This window comes from Rhinoderma darwinii, chromosome 11 (genome assembly GCF_050947455.1).
Source record: "Rhinoderma darwinii isolate aRhiDar2 chromosome 11, aRhiDar2.hap1, whole genome shotgun sequence".
NCBI lineage: Eukaryota > Metazoa > Chordata > Amphibia > Anura > Rhinodermatidae > Rhinoderma > Rhinoderma darwinii.
The window spans coordinates 62,051,192-62,075,270 of NC_134697.1; the positions used below are offsets into that span (position 1 = coordinate 62,051,192).

The 24,079-nt window shown below is 38.6% G+C and overlaps 1 protein-coding gene across 1 annotated transcript in view; it reads right to left on the bottom strand.

Annotated features, from left to right (window-relative positions):
* Positions 1–24,079, bottom strand: part of LOC142663207 (cGMP-dependent protein kinase 2-like) — a 158,733-nt gene that overhangs the window by 19,311 nt on the left and 115,343 nt on the right. The window contains exons 13-17 of the mRNA XM_075841671.1: positions 23,936–24,072; positions 20,518–20,607; positions 15,216–15,357; positions 14,507–14,670; positions 9,232–9,354 (exon numbers count right to left, since the gene is read on the bottom strand). Of these exons, the coding sequence (XP_075697786.1) occupies positions 9,232–9,354; positions 14,507–14,670; positions 15,216–15,357; positions 20,518–20,607; positions 23,936–24,072 (656 nt within the window). The remainder of the gene's footprint in view (positions 1–9,231; positions 9,355–14,506; positions 14,671–15,215; positions 15,358–20,517; positions 20,608–23,935; positions 24,073–24,079) is intronic.

The window sequence follows — 24,079 nt, forward strand, 5'->3', positions numbered from 1 at the left end:
CCACTCCCTCGAGCAAGAAAATGTACCAGCTCCTTATAAAAGTTAAGAAATTCATTGCATTTAATGATCAGTCCCCCCACAGAGCAAGAATGCGCCATTAGTGCCACCGCTCACAGTAATTATACCGCCTTAATGCCCCAACATAGTAAGGATGCCCCTTAGTGCTCCCCACAAGGCCATATGATTTTCCCTTTCTGTATGTTCATTTTATCACCACCTCCTGTAAAGATTTTTTTCTGTTTTTTTTTCCAGTTTTCTCATAAAAAAAAAAAAAGATTCTGATCACTGGAACATTTAACAACTGCCCCTGGCATATTTTAATCTATGTCAAGTTTTAGATAGAACAAGGAAATAGGATTCTTGTACTTTGGGTGAAATTAAACAGAACATTCTTAGCCATGACATGCAAGTGATTAATCGGTAACTGTAGTTGGCCTTAAATTACTGGATGGCTTTATATTGACCAATTTAACCATTTGAAGCTAGCCTTTAACCCCTTCCCAACCGACCACTGTCTTTTGAAGGCGGGCAGTGCAAGTCTGAGGTTCTACAAAGAGGTCTTTTGTCATCGCTGTAGTAAAGTCTTATGAGCGCTCCAGTGAGCACTCCATTCTCCAAACCGGAGTTGTTATTAACGGCTCCTATTTTTAGAGACACTTGCTGAAAACAGCTGGAATTGGAGGAAACTCTGATCCCAACTGTTTAACCCTTTGATTGCTGCTTTACGTTTTTGCAGCATGATGAAAGGTAACTTCTCATTTAGAATACATCACCGGAAACTCAGAGATGTGATCGGAAAATGGGAGAGCCCTCTGCAGTCAGTCCTGGGGATCTAGAAAGGACCTATGTGTTACCCTAACAGCAGCCTGTGTCATAGTGAGACAGAATTATGTGTTAGCAAACAGGGGGTATGCTAACACATTATAAGTCTAAAATAAAGTTGTGAAAAAGTTATCCCTTCTTGCTATTAATAATAAAATGGAACAAAAAAATAATAAAGAAATGTCCACAACAAAGTCATTATTTAGTATATAATATATCTTATTGCCCATACATTATATATATATATATATATATATATATATAAAAAACAAAAACTAAGCATTTTAGGTATCTACACGACCGTAATAACCTGAAGAATTAATCTAACAGGTTCTTTATCATAAAACGTGAACGATTTAAAAATAAGATTAAAAAACAAATGCTGAAAATCTCTTTTTTTCTATATTCATGCTGCAATAACAAATTACATAAATTACACAGTATTTTATTTGTACTCTCAAACTGCGTAGGCAAATATAAATAAAATTTCTACTGCATAAAACAAGGCCTCATACAGCCTCGTCAATGAAAAATAAAAAAAAGTTACGACTGCTGAAAGGCAGAGAGGCAAAAACGAAAAAAATTAGCTGGTCATTAAGGGGTAAATCTTGTTGTTGAGCACTCCAGACAATCTGCAGGACTTTATAATCTGTGTAATGAGAACTGGCATACCTGTGTATCCCAAGAGTCTGTGTTTTCTGAGCTGTTCTGCTCTATTCAGCACCCTTCGTTACTTTAAAATGCCTTCTTACAGGTCATTGAGATATGTCTGCTGAGGGGATGGAAGACCCTATCGATCCCTAGAATTATAGAATATTATGATAAAAAGGCATATCCGCAGGAGGGGACTCCAGACCCTTCATTCTAGCAATTGGTGGAGGTATCAGCTTATATTCTTGACGTGTGTCTAGATGTTTGGCAATCTTCATTAGAAGAGGAAATTCTAAATGCCATTGTTCTGTATAAAATGAGTATTTCATTTCTATTGGATACTCTTTTGAATTTTCAAAACATGTATAAAGTGCATTTATTTGAAATTCCTTTGTGAACTTGCAAAAATACAACTTGTTCTATTTCCATAGCATAACATGTGTATTCAGTCTCCTTAATTCCTTCCTGAATAAATGTAATCTATTTCTTGCTGGTCTCCTTAGATTGCAGATTACAAGTTTATCCCCTTCTGTAGTTCTGTGTCATCCTTTTTCCTATGCCTTATCACTCCAATCTTATTGTATCTTCTCTAGAAATGACTACCCCTATCTTTGAAGGCACTTTTTTAATATTTTATTATTTATGACTACATTTAAAACTATAGAATCTTACAAGGTCACTTTAAAGTTTAATTATAACAATACTATTACATAAAATAATATTCTATCAAATCTGACTCCTTCCCTCTTATATTCTAAGATACCAATCAATGTTTCTTTTACACCCTTTTCTTTCCTTCTTCAGGCCCTGATCTATGTGCTTTTATTCACTGCATATATAACTTTTGTTTTGAACTATTATAACCTCCGTTATAAACTCCTATTAAAATTAAAGTCTACAAAAAATGGCTTAAATGACAAAAACCACTTTGGATAACAACTTTTTGTTAGAAAGGTCTCTTGACAATAAGATGATCACAGGGTGTCCCATTAATATATAGTCACTCTCCACTCTGGCTAATAAATGAGGGTCCTAAATGGGGGACCGCTCTCAGTTAACTTAGATCCCCTCCATTGTCAAATACTTTATTATGGGATTCTATCAAAACTGATGCAAAGGAGTAGTTACTCATGGCAACCAATCAAGTTGCTGCTTTCATTTTTCAAAGGGTCGCTGAGAAATAAAAGGTGTAATTTGATTGGTTGGTATGGGTGACAACTCCACTTGCACCTATTTTGATATAACTCCCCCAATGTGTTTTCTAAATCAGACAACCCTTTAAGTTCCTGTTGGGAATATATCATATATAGGGCATGTTAAGAAGTGGCGGAAATTTCCCACTGCGGATTTTGCTGCAAATTCGTGGCAATTATGCAATGAATCTGCAGTAAAATTTGCATACTTAACCGTTGATTCACACATGGCAGATTGCATTGCAAAGGCTGAAATCCACAGTGAAAATCTACTGTTTCTTCGCAACAGACTGTGCATGCTGCGGAATGTAAATTCAACATCGTAAGCTAGTTTCCGCACTGTTATTTTCTGCAAAGTTTGTACTAAGTTACCTAAAAAGCAATAGAAACCAAAGGAAAAAAGTCTGCTGCGGATTTTCACTGTGGCCTGTCCGCAACGTAATTAACCAGCAAATCCGCCACATCTGAACATGTCCTTAAAGACCAAGGCTAGCCATGCATATAGATGTATGTCCGCTAAACCCGCCGATTTCAGCGAGACCGGCCTACCATTTAATGGTATGGTGGCAGCTGTTGGGGGAGAGAAGGGTCGGGCATGTTGAATTTCAATATGCCTGATCCTTTTGATTGCAAATAGATAAACCGCTGCCAGAGGAGTCTGGTTATGGCTTTCTCCGTGAGAACACATGATCGCCCAGCCCAGCGGAGTATGCACGTGTATGGGGGAGTCAAGAGAAATACTTGTTGGCCGAACAATCAAGCTGTCTCAAAATTTATGGCCAATCTAATTTAGGACTATTCAAATAATTTTTCAGATTATACCTCAAAAAGCAAGTCCAAATATGTAAACGTCTTGAGTTTTAACTACGTTTTTTATGTGATGGTATAGGGTTTTGAATTTTCTCTTGGTTCATAGAATTTAAAATGCTTTTAACTAGATAAAAAAACATTTTTTAGCAGACAATGGAAAAAATTGTGTTATTTCTAAATATTATTATATTATTTTCATTGTTATTGTTTTTTTATTGTTATTATGTAACTTATTATTATTGTTATTATTATTATTATTATTATTATTATTATTATTATTATAATAGTTTATAGCCATAGTAATATATATAACCAAAAATCTTTATCCAAAAACATCCCTAATACACTATTTACTTACAGTATGTACGGTTAAAAACACTGCATTGATTGTTTATCCAACAGTAGAAAATGTTCTAAGGGTCAGGATGAAGTGTTGGTGAGGTGGAACGAGCAATAATTCCACCCACAATATGGTGTTGTTGATACCATATTTATGAAAGTATTACCGCTAGTTCTTTCTACCTTTCTTAATGACCGTTACGATTTGTGTTAGGCTTTGTGGCCAGATCTTTGTACACGTCTTCAGTATGTATGAAGTGGTGTAAAATAGTAACTTTGCTTCCTGCTTTATGAATGGCCAGTTGTACAATTGTTTTGTACATCTTAGCTCACCAATGCGTTGTTATAACAACTCTATTCATACTTGGCTTAGTTTATGTACATGTTAAAATGTTCTTAGCTCTTTTTTTATTCGTTTAACCAATGCATCTCACATATCTCTAGTTCTTCCATTTGAGAACATCCTTTTTACGAAGACAATTCCTTTTCAGATGGAAGCCCCTAGTTTCCGTTCAAGTGAATGGCCATCCAAGTAATTCATAGATGATTCAAGTCTGCCAAAGTAAGAGCCCCTGTTTGTCAGCCGCTCGCAACTCGGGCTCATTGGGGGGGGGGCTTCAAAGCATACAGTGGGTCTTCAGTAGGGCGTATTGACTGGGGTAGTCATTGTGAGGCAACTTCTTTAAATACATATGTCAATAATATTAGAAGTCCTTTAAATAAGAAGCAATATATTTTACATATTTTATTTTAGATATCATTAAGTCTTTTACTGATCCTATACACCCTTTAATCTTGAACAGCAAGCTACAAAATATCAAGCTGTCCAGTCCACTTTTAGAGCAAACAACAAGAGATGAAAGCCTAATGAACAATACTGTGGTGATTTTGCGGTCCACAAAAAACATGGATTCGTTGACTGTATTTGCGGTCCATTTGTTTGCAAAAAACGTTCTGTAGTGCATCCGTGTGTCATCAGTATTAAAGGATCGAAAAGAAAAGGAAACATGGAATTGATGTCACCATTTTCTCCCAACCCCCTGAGTAGGTCACATGATCCACAAATACAGATAGTAAAATTACATTTCCTGAGTTTTTGTGGCCTGGACTCACGGGCCCCACAAGGATATGTGAACATCCCAGTTGTGAGTATGGGGCTATGTATATCAATGGGTCCGTGTGCTATCCGCAAGATTGCCGATAGCACCCAGACAAAAAACCATGGTCATGTGCATTAGGCCTAAACTCCCTCTATTTAACCCTTTCCCATCGCTAATCTGTATATTTAAGTAGGGAAAAGGGTATTTAAACATCGTGCCCGCTCAGAAGCCGATCGGGTGCCATAGTTGCCGGGTCTCTGCTATGTTACACACAGTAACCCAGCGGCAATGCTTATGATCAGAGACATCTCTGATTACAAGCATTTAATCCCTCAGATGCCGGTGTCAGATGTGACCAACGGCATCTGAGGTGTTTTCCCATTTCCTTTGACGCCAGTCACTGGTTCCCGCATGGTGAGATCACGGGAGCAAGTGTATTACTATACCAGCTGGGAGCCTTGTGAATGCTCCCAGCCCTGCTATATGAAAATTGCTAGAGACCTGCCTGGAGCAAATCTCAATAGCAATACACTGATTTTGCCATAGACTGCAATATTCTAGTCTATGGTATAAGCGATCTAATTATTGTGAGTTCAAGCCCCCCTAGGGGGACTAAAAAATAGTAATTAAAAAAAAAAAATAAAAAAATATTTAAAAAATATATTATTCAAATCATTCCCTTTTCCCTAGATCACATATAAAAATAAACAAAACGAAACATAAACACATTAGGTATTTCCACGTCCAAAAATGCCCAAACTATAAAAATATAAAAATATTAATCTAATACGGTGAACGTTGCAGCTGTAAAAAAGATCAAAAGGCAGAATCTCAGTTTTTTTGTTACATCAACCCCTCAAAATTTTTTTATAAAAAGTGCTCTAAATGCCAGACATTCCCTAAAAATGGTATCAAAATGGTATATCTTTACATGTTCAAAAAGACGCATTACACAGCTCTGTACACTGAAATATAAAAAACTTACGGGGGTCACAATATGGCGATGCAAAAAATGTTTTGTTTCTTTCAAACATTAAATTTTTTTTAAAGGTTTTAAAACATAACAAAAACTATATAAATCTGGTATCACCGTGATCGTACTGACCCGCAAAATAAAGGTAATGTGTCATTTCACCGTCCAGTGAACACTGTAAAAACGAATTTTTTTCCAGCTTCCCAGTACATCACACATAATATTAAATAGTACCATTAGAATGTACAACTTGTCCCGTAAAAATTAAGCCCTCATATGGCTGTGTCAACAAAAAATTGTAATCGTATGACTTTTTGAAGGCGGGAAGGAAAAAACAAAAGAATTAAAACGAAAATCAGTCTGGTCCTGCAAGGGTTAAAGGCCTACATTTCACAAAAAAGACCAAAATAAATATACTGTAAAAATATCCTGAAAATGAAAATGTTTTTGTTCTTTTTAAGGGGTCTGAAAATAAAAATTTTGATTGAAAAGCTTTTATACATCAGACTGCACAGGATCTTAATGGTTGTTTTGAACATAAAACATAGCTGAGTGCTGGCTCACTTGCTTTCAGAAGACTATATACTAATGGATATAGACGCAGGCCGGTGTCCCTTAAGTTCCTTTGTCGCCAGGAGTAATCGTTTGTGCATTGCACTCATAGATGGGAATTTAACTATTTAGCAATTTAATTGTTTAAAAAAACATTGATATTAGTACAAAAAAAAGTTCAAACAATAAACTGCAGCCAATATAATGCATGTATAGTATATATAATATGAAAGGATATATTTATAACGTAAGAAACCTACCAAGATCTTCCCATATATTTGCTTTAAAGGCTATGTACACCTTTAATACCTTTTTATTTCAATAAATTTGTTCATCAGTGCAACTTCCTAAATACTTTTTATTAAACATTCTTTTTACTTTTGGAGATACAACTGCTTTGTATTCTCTATACAGAGCAGCTGTATCTAGCACTGAATCCTGTGTCTGTCAGGTCTGCGGGACTGACGGGTTCAGTGTCAGCGGGTCCTGCGTGTCTCTGACATGTAGGATCGAGCTGTTAACAATAACATCTATGTTCATAATTTAGATGTGATCGTTTACAGCTGGATTCTTCGTGACAAAGCCCCTGTAGTAATAGTATAGTGGGAACAACCCAAAATTGACTTAATTTGGGAAATTGCACCACTTGTATTGTTATGTATTAATAAAGATTTATATATGTTTTACGATACGTGGCAGTTATTTATCCTTATACTCTATTGGGGTGTCATGTCCCCTGCGCTTTTGTGCTTTTTAGGTTGTTTCTGAGATTTGTTGGGGACTACCCTTCTTTTCTCCCCTTTTTTTGAGGTTCCTTGTAGGTTTAATACAAAATATCAGGAGACAAACAAACGAACATGTCAGCCGTCACATATTTTCTAGTAGAGAACGCACATGACCTTGTCACATACTGTTATATTCACTGGGGAGAAGAGCCAGCGAGCTTTTTAACCAAACATGCCAATGTAGTTTAAGTGCGATCAATTGTGATGAATGAGAAACTAATGCAAATTCGTGATGCATATGGGAGTTAACCTTAGCACATAGATCAGTAATTGTTGGAGAAATAGAAGACTTCCAATTTAAAGCCACACATTTTCGCGCTGAGGTTAGAATGTGCGCCACAGGCCAGCGATGTTCTGGAGACATCTCTGCTACCCTGATATTCAATAAGGCCATATCTGGGGCTGGGAGAAAATCATAACCAGCCACCAAAGAGATAATCTGAAAAGTAGCCTCCCAGAACACTTTCGAATATCCCGGAATGACATGAACTAGTCGGGAAGGGTAAAGGTACCATCATAAATGTATTTTTTTTAACCTGTTCCAAATGATTCACACAGAGGGATGAACGCATCAACCAGTCGCAGGCTCTTCTCCACTGAGTTACAGTTGTCAGAATATTTAAATCATGATCCCATTTGTGCATATATGGCAATTTCTCTTCCACATTCCCCAACATCAACAACGCTTTATATGCAATGGACACCCCCCTCGTATAGTTTTTATGACCCAGTATAAACCTTTGAATTGGAGATGTTCTGCAAACAGCCTGCGGCTGTGGACACCTTTGAAGAGCGTGACGAATTTGCAAGTATTGATAGAATACCATCTTTGGTAAAGTGGCTTCACAGCTCAGGTCCTCAAACTACTTAAAAATAGAATTACAGTAGAGTTTATCTATAGTTTCTATCCCTGACCTCCTCCATAACTGAAAATTAGAATGGGGTATATGATATTCCAGACCTTTTAAAGAGAGATATTCAAAGGGGATCTGAATGCACGATTTGTGTTTTAACAAATATCTCCAAGCATCCAGAGTGGCCTGCATAGATGCCAAAGGGGTATTCGTTACAGACTGTTGCAAAGATTCCCACCTCCACAAGAAGTCTAGTAGATTGAAGCTTAGTAATGGTTTTTTCTATCTGAATCCATTTATGGTCAGAAACAGGATTCCACCAATCCCGCAATGCATCAGTTAGAGAGGCTTTGTGGTACAAAGCGAGGTAAGGAACACCCATGCCTCCTAATTTAATAGTTAGGTATAATACCTTACGTGATACCCTGGAATATCCGTTAGCCCATATAAACTTCCCAACTAAAGCCTGTAATTTATTAATAGGAGTATTAGAGAACTTATAGGGAAGACCTTTCATTACATACAAAAGTTTAGGTAAATACAACATTTTTAAACTATGAATTCTTGCTATCCAAGACAATTCAAGCTTGGCAACTCTCTCCATCTCACTCTGTAGATGTTTAATCAGAGTGTCCACACGTATTTCTATGTAAACCCAGCAGTAGAGAATGAGATAACATAATTTTTAAACAACACTGTCTGGTGCATTTACTTTCCCCTGTACACACGTATTCAATTATTTTTCCATTACACTGTCATAATAATAATGTTTAATGCAGATAGATTATAGTGTAGTACATTATAATGTAACACATGGTAATCCTAAATGCATGAATTCTGCATGACAATAAAAGATGCAGAATGGAACAATCCTGCCTGTATATTTTAGTTAATTCCTTGTCAAATTTATCACATTTTATTGATTTTTTTTGCGGTTCCCTAACCCCTTTTTTTCCTTACGTGACAATAATCTGCTAAATATTGTCTGTACGGAACACTTTCATATCAGTTGACTGCATTTGTTTTTATCACCTCCTGGTAGAGAACTATTGAAGCAACCATTAACCTTTCAGTGAAGCACTATCCGTATTTCCCATGGGCTTACCACCCCCTCCAGCCGTAGAGTATACAACAACGTTTGATATTCATTACCTGCACAGCCTACGAATAAGATCTTCAGAGCGACGTCCAATGCGATGTGGGAAGTCTACCTTTTCAATGCCTTTCAATACCATGTTATAAATCTTGATGGGATCTGTTCCAGAGAATGGAGGACTAAGAAAACATATAAATGTTATACTCCTTCAAGATTTACATGTCTATTCTCATTCACATGCAACAGTGCTGTTTATGGTCTTTAGTTTTGCGTCTGTATACACCGTTCAGCCATAATATTAAAACCACTGACAGGTCAAGTGAATAACCTTGATAATCTTGTTACAAGGGCACCTTTGTAGGGGTCGGATATATTAGGCAGCAAATAAACAGTCAGATCTTTAAATTGATATGTTGTAAGCAGGAAAAATGGGCAAACAAAAGGATCTGATCGACTTTGACAAGGGACAAATTGTGATGTTAGATGACTGGGTCAGAGCATCTTCAAAACTGCAAATCTTGTGTAGGACTCCATGTTAACCGTTGAATCGGCAACAGGATCATGGCCAATAATCTTTTTTTGCATTCAATAGTAACAAAAAAGAAACATATAAAATAGATGTGTTCATTAACTGTAATTCATACCATGTGGTGTATGCTATAAGTGTAAGCAACTTTATATTGGTTGCACTACTCGTAAGTTGAAGACACAAATAGCATAGCATATTGCAGATGTTAATAAAAACACTAGGAATGCATCGGGTGATGAACACCAATGAACACTTCAGGTTCTATGGTAGAGAACTGGTTAAAAAACCCACAAGGGGTGGAGGCAGGAAGAGATATCTCCTAACTAGGGAAGCTTTTTTGGATTTTGCAATTGGAAACAAGGTTCCCAAAGGGGTTAAACTGGAAAAAATGATCTATTATATCTCTATTGAATTCTGTCTAGGATATTTATTCAAATTATATAGGACCTATTTGGTCGTTCTATGCTAATATACTTGAGTAATTATGGTGACATGGTCTCAGCTGAAAGCGAGTAGTTGTATGTACTAACGATTAAATGGGATTACATTTTCTTTAAGAGACGTTATTGAGAGAGTGTGTTATTATATAGATCTATGCATTTAAAAACGATTCATTAATGCTGTATGTTTATGCAGTGTATCACTGTGGTTGGTGGTTAACATAATGATGTAAAGGTGATTGTATTAATGGAAGCTGTGAAGTCTGTTATGTAGGTGACAGGATTGGTTAACTGTGGTTTTAAATAATGTGTAGTGTCACAGTGAAGTACGCTATGATTAAGAATGACTCTGTTCGAAATGCGTAAGCGCTCACAACTTACCTGCACTCTGTTCACTTTTTTCTTTTTGAATGAGTTGCCAATAAAAAATTATATATTTATATGGTTGTGTTGATAAAACTTATTCGTATGGATCATCCTTGAAAGCCTACAAGCCCTCCTCCATGCACTCCTAATGTGAAGGACTACAAGCACCAACGAGACAACTGAATTCTTTATTGAATTTCTTCTATTTTTAACTACAGGATCATGGGCACCCAAGGCTCATTGATGCTTTTGGGAAGCAAAGGCTAGTCATAGAAGAGCTACTGTATCATAAATTGCTGAAAAAGTGAATGCTGGCTATGATAGATAGGAACACACAGTGCGTAAAAGCTTGCTGCGTTTAAGGCTACATAGCCGCAGACCAGTCACAGTGCCCATGCTGATCCCTCTTCCTACAAAAGAAACGTGAGCATCAGAATTGGAGAATGGATCAAAGAAAGAAAGTGGCCTGGTCTAATTAATTACGATATATTTTACAAAATGTGTACGGCCGGGTTCATGTATGCTGCTAACCTTGGGAAGAAGTATGCACTATGGGAAGAAGGCAAGCCAGCAGAAGCAGTGTGATGCTCTGGGCAACGTTCTGCTGGGAAACCTTGGGTCTTGGCATTCATATGGATGTTACTTTAACTCGTACCATCTACCTAAACATTTCTGTAAACTAGGCAGACTTCATGTCAATGGTATTCCCTGATGGCAGTCGCTTCTTCAGCAGGATAATGCACAATGGAAAATTTGTTCAGAAAGGTACATGAAAAAGAGTTCAAGATGTTAATTTGGTCTCTGAATTGCCAAGATCTCAATCTGATCGAGGATCTCTGGGCTGTGCTTGAAAATCAAGTCAGATCCATAGAGGCCTCTACTATTTTCTAGAACCTAAAGGATCTACATCTAACGTCTTGGAGCCAGATATCATGTGACACCATCAGAGGTCCTGCAGAGTCTATATCTCGATGAGTCAGAGCTGTTTTGGTGGCACGAGTGGAAACTAAACAATATCAGACAGATCGTTTTAACGTTATGGTTGATCGGTGTATGGTCATTTTTATAGCAGACACTTAAATGTTATTTGAATGCTGAGCTGGAGATGCAAAAAGTTAACATATAACTTGCTTTTGTATGGTGGTCATTGATTGGGTTCAGAATTTTGCGCATTTCAGTTTAGACCAGGGGTGGGCAAACTTTTTGACTCGCGGGCCACAATGGGTTCTAAAATTTGACAGAGGGGCCGGGCCAGGAGCATTTGGAGGGAGTGTTTGGGCCGGATATACTAAAGCATTAAATGTAGTGTGTGCAAACCTCATAGCACAGTAAGAACACTACAACCCAATTTATTAACTGTCTTTCAAATGTGAAAAATAGCCCTTATCAGTTAATAAATTTGTCTCAAGGAATATGCAAGATATGGCATTTACATACTATTTCGCAGATACTGGGAGGAGGAAATGTAAATAGATTAAAATAACATACGCACTGTGATTTATCAAGATTGCGTCTGTTTTTAATAAGTTTCAATCGAAGGTGCAAAGTTAAAGAAATCAACATTTATTGAAAAATGGAATCACTTTCAACATTCAAAACATATTATTACACAACGAAATACTCAAGCTCAATAATATCTACTTGTGTTAAACTCCGCAAAATCATGGATGGATTGTCCTGACCGCGCGCTCTACAAACTCGCCACGGACACCCTCGCCTTCACGCGCAAACAGTACACGTGTATCGTTGCCAAGCACACAGACATAGGCTGTATTAAATATCCTACCTGCAGCTGAAGGGCTTAATGGTGACGTGAAACGAAGTGAAAATTAAAGTGAAATAAAGAGAAATACGCGCCACATTAACAACGGTCAATGTGTTTTGAGTGCGCCATCTATTGGGAAAACGTGGGCATTGCAGGGAAAGGGGAAAAAAAAGGAGGTTTTTACTATAATTTGGACAAGTTCGGCGGGCCGGATTAAAAAGCCTAACGGGCCGTATGTGGCCCGCGGGCCGTAGTTTGCCCATGTCTGGTTTAGACCATAAATATCACTGTAGAACAATGTGTTATTATTTTGATGGCAGGAGTTGTCCTGGTTTCAGCAGAACATATCCATGTGTTCTACACATTTACTCTGACAATGAAATGTAGGACAGGATCATTCGATTTTAAAATGAACACTATTATGTTATGGGGGTGACCAGGATTTGAAAAACATGGCAGCTTTCTTCCAAAACCAGCACCATACCTGTCCACATGTTTTTTGTGGTATTGCATTTCAGTCTCATTAACTTTAATGGACCTAAGCTGAAATACCAAACGCAACCCATGAACAGGAATGGTGCGGTTTGTAGAACAAAGCAGCAATCGATTTTTAATCCTGGATAACCCCTTTAAGCTGGGCACACCTATTATAATTTAGTCATCACTTGAATGATGGTGAACTGCAATACCAGATATAAACTATGAACAAGAATGACTCTCTTTTTAGAGAAGAAAAATGCAGACCCTGTTATCAATTTCAGACAACCAAATGAGCTTGCTTATTGGGAAATTATCTCTCCATATCATTCAGATACAGTAACACATGCTGCATGCAGCTACACATCTTATACTTGTTGCAAGAAAGTTCACAGAACCAAACAAATATAGCGGCTTTGGCAGGCCAAAAGTATAGTCCGTGATTATGTAGTCAAAAAAGAAATCACAGAAAAATCAGCTGATCAAAAAAATGACAGTAAAACGTAACCTTTAATTAATAAATTCGGTTAAAAAAGGGAAAATGATTATCCCTCCAAATAATGATGCACAAAAATAATAATAAGGCTCAGGGGAGAGGTTTTTTTCTTTGTTCATTGAGTTGGGAGAACAAGAAAAACAACTGACCCTGGTATACCATATCAGGTCACCCTTCCTAGTCGGAGTAACACCCCTACTCAAGGGATACCTTCAACCAATAGATACCCTATTAATGGCCTAGCCAATTCTTTATAGTGGATATCAGGTACAGTGGGACCTAGAGAGGAAAGTGCACAAATAGATATTTGCATAAGTATATCTTTTTGCTGGGTATAATTTTTATTTTTTTATTTATTTGTGCCTACCCATTGTTTTGCACAGTTTGGAGTTTTTGCATATATATATTTTTTTCTATTTGTGCACTTGCCTCTCTAGGTCCCACTGTACCTGATATCCACTATAAAGAATTGGCTAGGCCATTAATAGGGTATCTAGGGTACAGGTTGGAGGTTGGAATCGTCCCTTGAGTAGGGGTGTTACTCCGACTAGGAAGGGTGACCTGATATGGTATACCAGGGCCAGTTGTTTTTCCTGTTGTCTCAACTCAATGAACAAAATAAAAAAACCCTCTCCCCTCACCCTTATTATTATTTTTTGCATCATTATTTGGAGGGATAATAATTTTACCGTTTTTATTCCAATTTATTAATTAAAGGTTACTTTTTACTATATAATTTTTTTGATCAGCTGATTTTTCTGAGATTTTTTTGTTGCAAGAAAGGAATTAAACAATTTAATTTCTAAAACCCAAAGCAAACACGTGTGGAGCACTACTTGAACCTTGTGTCATTTTGACTACGTTTTTACAATAGTTATTACGACATGCCTTGAATAATTTTACAGTCTATGTGTATAATTTTGGTGACAAGAATGTTTATTTCTAGAACATATGTTTACAAGTATTTGGCAGGTCAGGCTTGAATTTTCATGAATTTCAGTATGCGTTTTACATTTTATTGTTGGTTTAAAAATACACATGTATACATCTATTATTATCAACTACATCAGTGCCATCGACAAAAAAAAAAACCACTAGCCTCAAATGGAATGAAAAGATAGTCATTCTTTAACCACAGGTATATCAAAGATGCGATACAATCCAATACTGGAGTCTGAGTTGTAATGTGTACGACAGCCTTTTGACAATCTTTCCAGTTCCCTTCAAAATACGTCTGTAGAATAAAGTGGTTACTCACCTTCCAGTTAAGAGTTCATAGATGAGTATACCAAGTGACCAGTAATCTGCCCCAAAGTCATGTCCTCGGTTCATGATGATCTCTGGGGCCACATATTCAGGAGTACCACAGAACGTCCATGTCTTTTTTCCTGGTCCAATTTTTTTTGCAAACCCAAAATCTACCTAAAGAACGCCAATTCAAGTTAAAACAGAAGTTATAATGCTGTCCCAGAAAAACATTCAAACATATGTGTAAAGTTCTGTGTTAACAAATTTTGACATACAACCTTCCATAATGCCTATCCGAGCAAGGATACATTTAATAAAGTCATTTTTAAGTAAATCATCAGTAAGTTTTTGGGGAATATTCCACTTTAAATAAACCATTTGAAATACATTTATAAGTGTTATTTTGCTGATGTTTTTTTCAACAGCAAAATTGCTGCAATTTTTATGTGACGTGCGCCATTTAAAAAAAATGTTGCATCCAAATTTGGTGTAAATGCAGCTTTTTTAGTAAACTCTTCGACAATGTACATCTGGTCTGAACTAGTGGCCACTTGAAGCTTTGGTCTAGCTATTTGCAAAGGTGCGTGAGTAAAACATTTTCTACACCAAAAAACTGTCAGTCAAGAAGAAAACGTGCTTGAGTAGATAATGTTCATATCTACTCAAAAATACTGTATTAGAATTATTAGGCCACTACCACACCACATTGTACTACTAACCATCTTTATATATCCCTCAGAATCAAGAAGAAGGTTCTCTGGTTTCAGGTCTCTGTAGACAATCCCTCGATTGTGCAGGTAGTCAAAAGCTTCTAAAACACACCCAATGCAGAAACGAGCAGTCCCTTCCTCAAAAGAGCCCCTGAGATAAAATAAATAAAAATAAATCAATCAATACAATTGATAAGTTTTGAAGCAGAGTATTAAGGTACTGGTATTTATTAATGCAGCAAATGAATGGAAGTAAATCCATTTATCTAAAAGCCTTTGATGACTGCTGGTATAAGAGCAAGGTAACGAAGGCAATTGGCATGGAACCCATGGTGATATAACTTTAATTAGCATATCTACCATTAAATCTATACATTAAAGAAATACTGAGAATAATTACTGTCTCTAATCTGGTCTTTGGTATTATATTTACCCTTGTTTTTACACATCTTTTCATATCTGTACGTCATGAACTGTGTTAATCTACTGTAGTGTGTTGTATCTACCGGCTTTGCACATGGTAAATAGTGAAATACTCCATCTCCTTTTATTTCAATGTTACAAAAGCCATTTTAGGTTTATATTTGACTATTAAATTAATTTTTTCTATACGTTGGGATCAAGCATTTTAGAGTGATTTGATAAATATACTATTTATTATGTGAAAGTTATTTCCTCATATATTTTATAGTGTGATGTTTCGAAATTTCAACTGTTTATAATAAAGTGGTAGCTCATGGATATTCATTACAATATTCTTCTAATATCCAGCCCTCTATAAATACATAATTTATTAGCTAACTCTCTATGCTGTCAATTCATTAAAGAGAACCTGTCACCTCTCATGACATGTCTATTTTAGTAAATACTTGTGCTACCCATGAAATAACAATTGTAGTACATATTTTCTTAGACCTCTGCATTGTGTTGTTCCTCTATTATTCCTCCTAGAAATTATTAATTAATGGAAAATTGGGTGTTACCATTCCCTTTGTCAAATGGGATGTTATCTCACTCTGTCAGCACTAATTGGATATTGTCAGGCTGTGCAGGGACACATCCCCAGCTGGTTTCAGCCAGTCGTCAATTTATTCATACATTTCTAGAAGAAATAACAGAGGAACAGCACAACGCAGAGTTTAACGAAAAGATGTTACAGAATTGTTACTCCATGGAGAATACAATTATTCACCAACTCAGACATGTCAGAAAAGTAACAAGTCCTTTTTAAACAGACACGTGATCTCCCAGTCCCAATCAGTGGCAGGTATAATCCTTATGCACACAGTGTGCCACAGTATGGTCCTCTGTCGTATTCTGGATGTTGGAGGCCTATGGAGGTAAAGGATGGCTCCATAGAAGTCTACAGGTGCACAATTATGGCTTCGTACAACCAGGAAGTTCTGCTGAGCTGTAACACGTGTGCATGAGGCGTTGCACTGATTCACTCTTAAAGGAGTTGTCAAGACACTGGGCTGTATTTTATACTGATGACCTATCCACAGAATAGGTCATCAGTATATGATCGGGCGGGGGGGGGGGTCCAACACTTAGACCCCGGACCGATCAGCTGTTTCTGTTGCTTCCGGGTACCAGATGTTATGCAGTGCATGGTGCCAAAAGCAGATGGCTCCAACCACTGTATAGCGGCCGTGCTGCAGTACTACAGCTCTGCTCCTGTTCACTTGATCGGTGAACGTGTCGGACACCCAGGGGCGTAACTAGGAAAGACTGGGCCCCATAGCAAACTTTTGACAAGGGCCCCCCCTCCCCCGGGTGTCACACAGCCCCCCCCCTTGTAGATAGTGCCTTTTTTACAAACCCCCCCTTTTGATAACGCCATACAGCCCCCCTGTAGATAACGCCATACAGCCCCCTTTGTAGATATCTACAGAGGGGCCTGTATGGCGTTATCTACGGGGGGGGGGGGGGGCTGTATGGCATTATCTACGGGGGGACTGTATGCCGTTATCTACAGGGGGACTGTATGGTGTTATCTACAGGGGGGGACTGTATGGCTTTCCCTACATGGGGGGGGCTGTATGGCGCTATCTACAGGGGGGCTGTATGGCGCTATCTACAGGGGGGCTGTATGCCGCTATCTACAGGGGGCTGTATGGCGCTATCTACAGGGGGGCTGTATGGCGCTATCTACAGGGGGACTGTATGGCGTTCCCTACAGGGGGGACTGTATGGCGTTCCCTACAGGGGGGACTGTATGGCGTTCCCTACAGGGGGGACTGTATGGCGTTCCCTACAGGGGGGACTGTATGGCGTCCCCTACAGGGGGGGACTGTATGGCGTTACCCTACAGGGGGGGCTGTATGGTGCTATCTACAGGGGGGCTGTATGGCGCTATCTACAGGGGGACTGTATGGCGCTATCTACAGGGGGGACTGTATGGCACTATCTACAGAGAGGGCTGTATGGCATTATCTACGAGGGGGGCTGTATGGCGTTCCCTACAGAGGGGGCTGTCTGGCGTTATCTACAGGGGGGACTGTATGGCGTCACCTACAGGGAGTCTGTATGGCGTTCCCTACAGGGGTGGTCTGTAGGGAATGCCATACAGCCCCCCCTGTAGGGAACGCCATACAGCCCCCCCCCTGTAGGGAACGCCATACAGCCCCCCCCCTGTAGGGAACGCCATACAGCATCCCCCCCTGTAGGGAACGCCATACAGCGTCCCCCCCTGTAGGGAACGCCATACAGCGTCCCCCCTGTAGTGTAGGGAACGCCATACAGCGTCCCCCCCTGTAGGGAACGCCATACAGCGTCCCCCCCTGTAGGGAACGCCATACAGTCCCCCCCCTGTAGGGAACGCCATACAGCGTCCCCCCTCCCAAAAAAATGCGACCTACAGTGTGTCCTAATAAAAGACATGTATCCCCTATCCACAGGAGAAGGGATACATGTGTGATCGCTGGCAGCGACAGGGAGAACGGGTGACTGAAAGTCCCCTGAAGTTCTCCATGACTAACCTCTGACTTCCGGCATCTGCGCAGCTCACTAAAAATGAAAGGAGCGCTGGTCACACATGCGCACAAGCAGGACCGGCGCTCCATTCATTTCTATGGAGCTGCCGACACAGACCCCGGAAGTCCGAGGTTTGTGATGGAGAACTTCAGGGGACTTTCAGTCCCCCGTTCTCCCTATCGCTGCCAGCGATGACACATGTATCCCCTATCCTGTGGATAGGGGATACATGTATTTTGTTTAATGGCAGAGCGGGGAGATACCTCCCTACTCTGCCGTACTGTTCAGTGGCGTCCCGCTGTAGCAGCCATAGCGGCTGCTAGCGGAGCCTCCGGCCATGGTGGGGGCCCGTGCCGGCGGGTGACACGGGCCCCCTCATGCCGCGGGCCCCGTAGCAGCCGCTACTGCTGCTACGGCGGTAGTTACGCCACTGCGGACACCCACTGATCATATACTGATGACCTATCCTGTGGATAGGTCATCGGTATGAAAAACTGCCCCAAGCCCAGACAACCCCTTTAAGTAAAATGTCTTGGAAAAGAGACATAATTCAAATATTGCTGTCATATTGGATTGTATATATATATTCACTAAAAAACAGGTGACAGATGCTCTTTAAAAATGTATTTGACTGGAAAAACTACCATAAGTTTAGCCAGTGCCATAGTGGAAATTCTGTCCTGTAACAGTTGAGATATATATATATATATATAATATTATTATTACATAGACACCAGTTTAAAGAAAAAAATGTGTATTGCATGAGTTTCCCTTCATTGGCAGGTGGAGTTACAAAGACCAGAGGAAATATATTCTCTAAAGGCTCTTTGAAGAAGACAAGATGCAGTGTTAAAGCCTATTGTAATGCGCACTGATCTCAAACGTTTAGGATAAGAAGGAAAGGTTTAACCCTTTATGGAGCAGTAATTCCATGGATAAAACACATGTTTTTGGCAATGCAAAAGGTTTAGAACAATAAACAAACTTTTCAGACTAGATATAAAACAATTCCCTAAAATAAATCTACAAACTGGAATGCCAATGGGGCCACTATTATATGGGCACAATAGATAGTATATTGTCATTGTGTCTGGTGGTATTGGATGTTTACTTGGTTAGTACTATTATATGAGCAATGAAGTGGTATTACTGTATGGTCACTGATCTGACTAGTACTAAAGACTGGAATGAAAAGGGAGGTGTTATACCTGCCTCTATGAGCGAGTATGGCCTATTCAGTGATTTTAAACTAATATAGTTATTTTTCAGTGATTTGTTTGCGATAGGAGAATAGGGACTCGCAATACGATGGGGACACTTGACGCAGGTTGCGAGTTTGCGATTTTGGCCAAAATATTAACCAATACCTCATGTTTATCATTGATATTTATCGTGTATCATGGATATCTTTTCAGGATGCAGCCAGGTCTAGTGCTGGGGGAGCATGGTTTATCAGTACATTGGAAGGTGCTGGGCAGCCCGCCTTGTTTAATATTATGGGTGTGACTAATAGGCCGTAAGCCAGCATGGTGCACTATCTGCACCCATGTTACTGATTGTAAAAGCTACATTTGTGTGCAATGATAATACTAAGCGGCCACCCCTCTCATGAATAGTAGTTGTGTGTGAGTGGATGTTCCTCAGTATATTACACCTGTGCAATCTCCCTCTGTGTAGCATTGTGGTTTGTCTGCGTCCTGCAGGGAGGTCTTATACCTGTCTTTATTAGGGAGTATGGCCTATTCAGTGATTTTAAACAAATATATAGTTATTTTTCAGTGATTTAAAGACTGAAATGGTTGGTACTGAAATCGCATTTTTGATATGTGTTGGAGGGGTGCATTTTTGCCTTGGGTGCCATAAAAGTTTGTCCTGTTGTTGACTCCTGGAATTGTTACTATTATGAAGCCGTTAATACAGCAGTGGCGGGAAAAATCAATACCCCACAACTGTCCTTAAAAGAGGTCAGGATTATGTTAACTGCCATACAAGAAGTTGTGTTTTTTGATGGACTGACGGGCAAGAAATGAAAAATTTGAATTCACTGCAGATTTCCTGCTCTATTAATGCAATGTTCCTGTTAATAAAAAGGAAACATTTCAATAATATGTATTAGATAAACCTCTGCATATAAATAAGCACATTTTCACAAAGACAGTGAAATATAAAAAATGATAAATGATATATTAATATCTATATATAATTACATTACTGGCAGAACTCTACATCAGCTGCCTTCATATTGATTATACAAATTGTCTACAGTTATAACAGACTGACATTTGTTACGACAATCATCTAACATTACAAATATTATCTCCTTTACACAACTCACGTGTCTCTGAGGATACTCCAGAGTTCACCACCAAGACACACTTCCAGGAGCATGTAGACATACTTGGCATCCCTGAAAGTTCTGTAGAGCCTGCAAAACAAGTAGGAAACGTCTGACATCTGTCACTGAAACAAAGCTCCCAAGAAACAAGATCAGCAAAGGTTTCGAGTCACTAATGACACGCTGTGTCTGTTGTATTCACAAGCCACATCGCGTATTTACTATAGCAGATTATCATTATTAAGGATGTCTTTTGTCAAAGCATCTGTATGAGCTGATGGGAATGTTGCCTTCCATGAGAACACTTACAATGCCGGAGTCGGGGGAAATGCCATTTATCAGTTATTTTGTTTGACAGCCTGATCATCCACATAGAATTACAACCCTCTAACAGATGGAAACCCCTTGACATTGTTAAATATGTTTATTTATTGTAAAATGCTGTTACTCCCTTATTGCAAAATCTAGAGCTCCGCTGTGCAAGAATCCCCGCTAATTCCCTTCAATCTCAGGATCGTTGGCGTTCCCGACAGTCGGACCCCTACCAATCGCAAAGTGATGGCACATCCTAGCGATATGCCATCCCTTTGTGTGATGGGAATAGTCCTTCAACTGTTGATTAACATTTACCCCCTTGGCACTGCAGCCAGCTTTATTTGTTTATTTTTTTTTCCTCCCGGCATTTTGTGCCACAATATACTAAGAGTTAAACATTTTTATGTTGGTGGAGTTGTGTGAGGGCTTGTCTTTTGCTGGGCGAGGTGTAGTTTTCATTGGTACCATGTTTGTGTGCGTACAACTTTTTTTAGCACTTTTTATTTCATTTCTGCAATTCTGTCATTTTTTTATTTTATACATTTTTTAACCACGCTCACAACGTGGAATAAATAATATTCTCTTTTAATCATTTGGATATGCAGCTATACCAATTGCAGGTGTAGGAAAGTTTACCTTCACTCTGATAACTTTCTGCAGCATGATATCACACAACAGCCAGTGAACAGCTATTAAAACAACTTATTGCCACTGTGTAGTTAACCCATTAAGAGTCAAGATAAAGTTTGCTATATCAGTATGTGTCTTTTTTTTTTATTACGTACATTATTTCTTACTTTCATTTGTTTATATTTTGTTGAAAACTTTATTGGACATTTTTTTACAGTATATTGTCCTCCCAGCCTTACCCTATCAAGCCCTATTGGCTTTCACTAGGCCCTTGTTTGTGATAATAGCCCAATTGGATCGGGGGGGGGGGGTGATGTGTTGAGACGAGGTCTCCCTCTGTCTAAAATGGTTTAGATGCCGCGTTTTTAGGGCAGGCTGTCAGGTGTATTATACAGCTAACACCCACTGTGTATGGATCAGGCTCAGCTTATAAACCCTTTTCATACAGTACACACACTGGCAACATACACCATATATGTATGGTGGATGTCGTTATTCCCATTAGCCTCGTATACAATGTGTATTGCTGACACAGTGAGGGTACCCATTTATCTATTCCCAACAGCCCTAACACTCTATAATGACAACCTAGGGCCTTACAAAGGTTCCCGATAGCTGTCCAGTAATAATGCCTTTTAGAGCATACCTGATGTAAAAAAAAAAAAAAATGTAAATAAGTAATTTTTATATTTAATATTTGATATCTCCACCTATGTACAATCTACTGGTATTGTATATGATAAGTAATTAAATAGCCCTTTCACTGGATCCTGTGATTTCAAGCAGAATAATATTTTTCTGAATAAAATGGGTGGATACTAAAGCTTTTTGCACATGGTATACAGCACCCATAGAAATCTATCGGCCCATACCGTGCTTCTGCGTGTCTGAGAAAAAAAAATTGGGGCATGTTGAATGGCATATGGTGGCACACAGAGTGCCTACGGATCTACAATATGCAACTATAAGGACTCTGTGTGCTGCCATACATGCTGAGCAGTTACACTGCATAAGAACTTACACAGGGCATGAGGACTCACACTGAGCTCTGCATGGTTGACATGATTGGTATGAAGCAAGCAATTTAGTAAGAAATAGTAGTTGTAGCAGTTCTAACAGTACAATGGGCATTTGAATTAATACATTTACTGGTCTTATGGGTGCCAGTGCTATCGCATTACGTCAATAATCATTGGCACTAATTTATAAATGATCAATCAGTACTAAAAAGTATAGTAGTATATTAGCTTTGTTTTGCACTTTAAAAAGTGAATAAAATGGAATTAAATAATGTTTTATATAAAGGTGTCTGAAAATGTTAATGCTTTTAGGTGCTTGACCCCACAGTATGTTGATACACACGACGATAAGACTTGGTAATGTCAATATTAATTCGTAATAATCAGTAATGTCAACATAAATTTGTTCTACCAGAAAGCTTTGAGCTTAAGGTTCCTCTTACACGGCCCGACATGGGCTGTCTAAATGAGCACCGATCAACGGGACTGCTCGTTAATCAGAGCTCGTTTGCTCCTTTCAAAAGAACCTATGTATAGGTTACTACATTTCTATCATGTCGGCAGCACGTCTCCTTGTTTACCCAAGTAGATGTGCTACCGAGAATGATAATATTTTCGACGGCATAAACGATACAGTCAGCCGATAAACGAGCGTTTGCTCATTGATCGGGGAAATTGATGGGGAAATGATCAGGAACGTGACTGTGACAGCTCGTTTGCCTGATAGTTGGTCCGTGTCAAAGGCCCTTAAGCTGGTCATACACTTTAGATAGATGTCGGCCAAACTAGCTATTCCTCCTGACTCCCACAGACAAGGTTAGTACAAACAGATCCCTATATGTGTCCAAATATATATATTTTTTTGTGTATTACAATCAAGACAACCTCTTCTGCAAAAACAGCCTAACAAGCTGATCATCAAAGGTCCAGCTCTTGAAGTTGGATGTTTTATGTCTCGATGACAGTATAATAAATATCGTGGTATGTTTTATGTTTACAGCAAATCAAATTAGTTTATATTTTATTAATATTAGAAGTGCAGGATATGCAGTACAGCAATAACACAATATAACACATTCACTTCTTGACTAGCTATTTTAAATGCTATTATCTTCTGTTCATATGCTTTTGTAGCTAGCTATTAAAAGCTCAAATCTCCTTCTTCCCAGTGCACAATGTTTACCACGGCCAATCCTTTAACTGTCATTTGCTATTGTGACGTCACATTGTATTAAAAATATAAGTACTAATTTATAAATACTGCTTTTCTGTTCCAGTCAAAAATTTGTAGAAACTACCCTCCACCTATTTTATTTTCACAATAACCTGTAAATATAGTGGAAGTATAGCCACACACTGACACTCATATTAATAAAATGTTTCAAAAATGCATCACAGGGAAAGTTTTACATAAATACCCTGGAGAAAAAAAAACGTTGTAATCATTACTTTACCTGATAATGAAAGAACAGTTGATCTGCTGCAATATATTCTTCTCCCAGTACACATGTTCTTGTTGATGTGTATCTACAATGTGCTTTTTCTTGATGCACTTGAGTGCAAAGGTCATATCTTCATCCTTTAGTTTTACCTGAAAT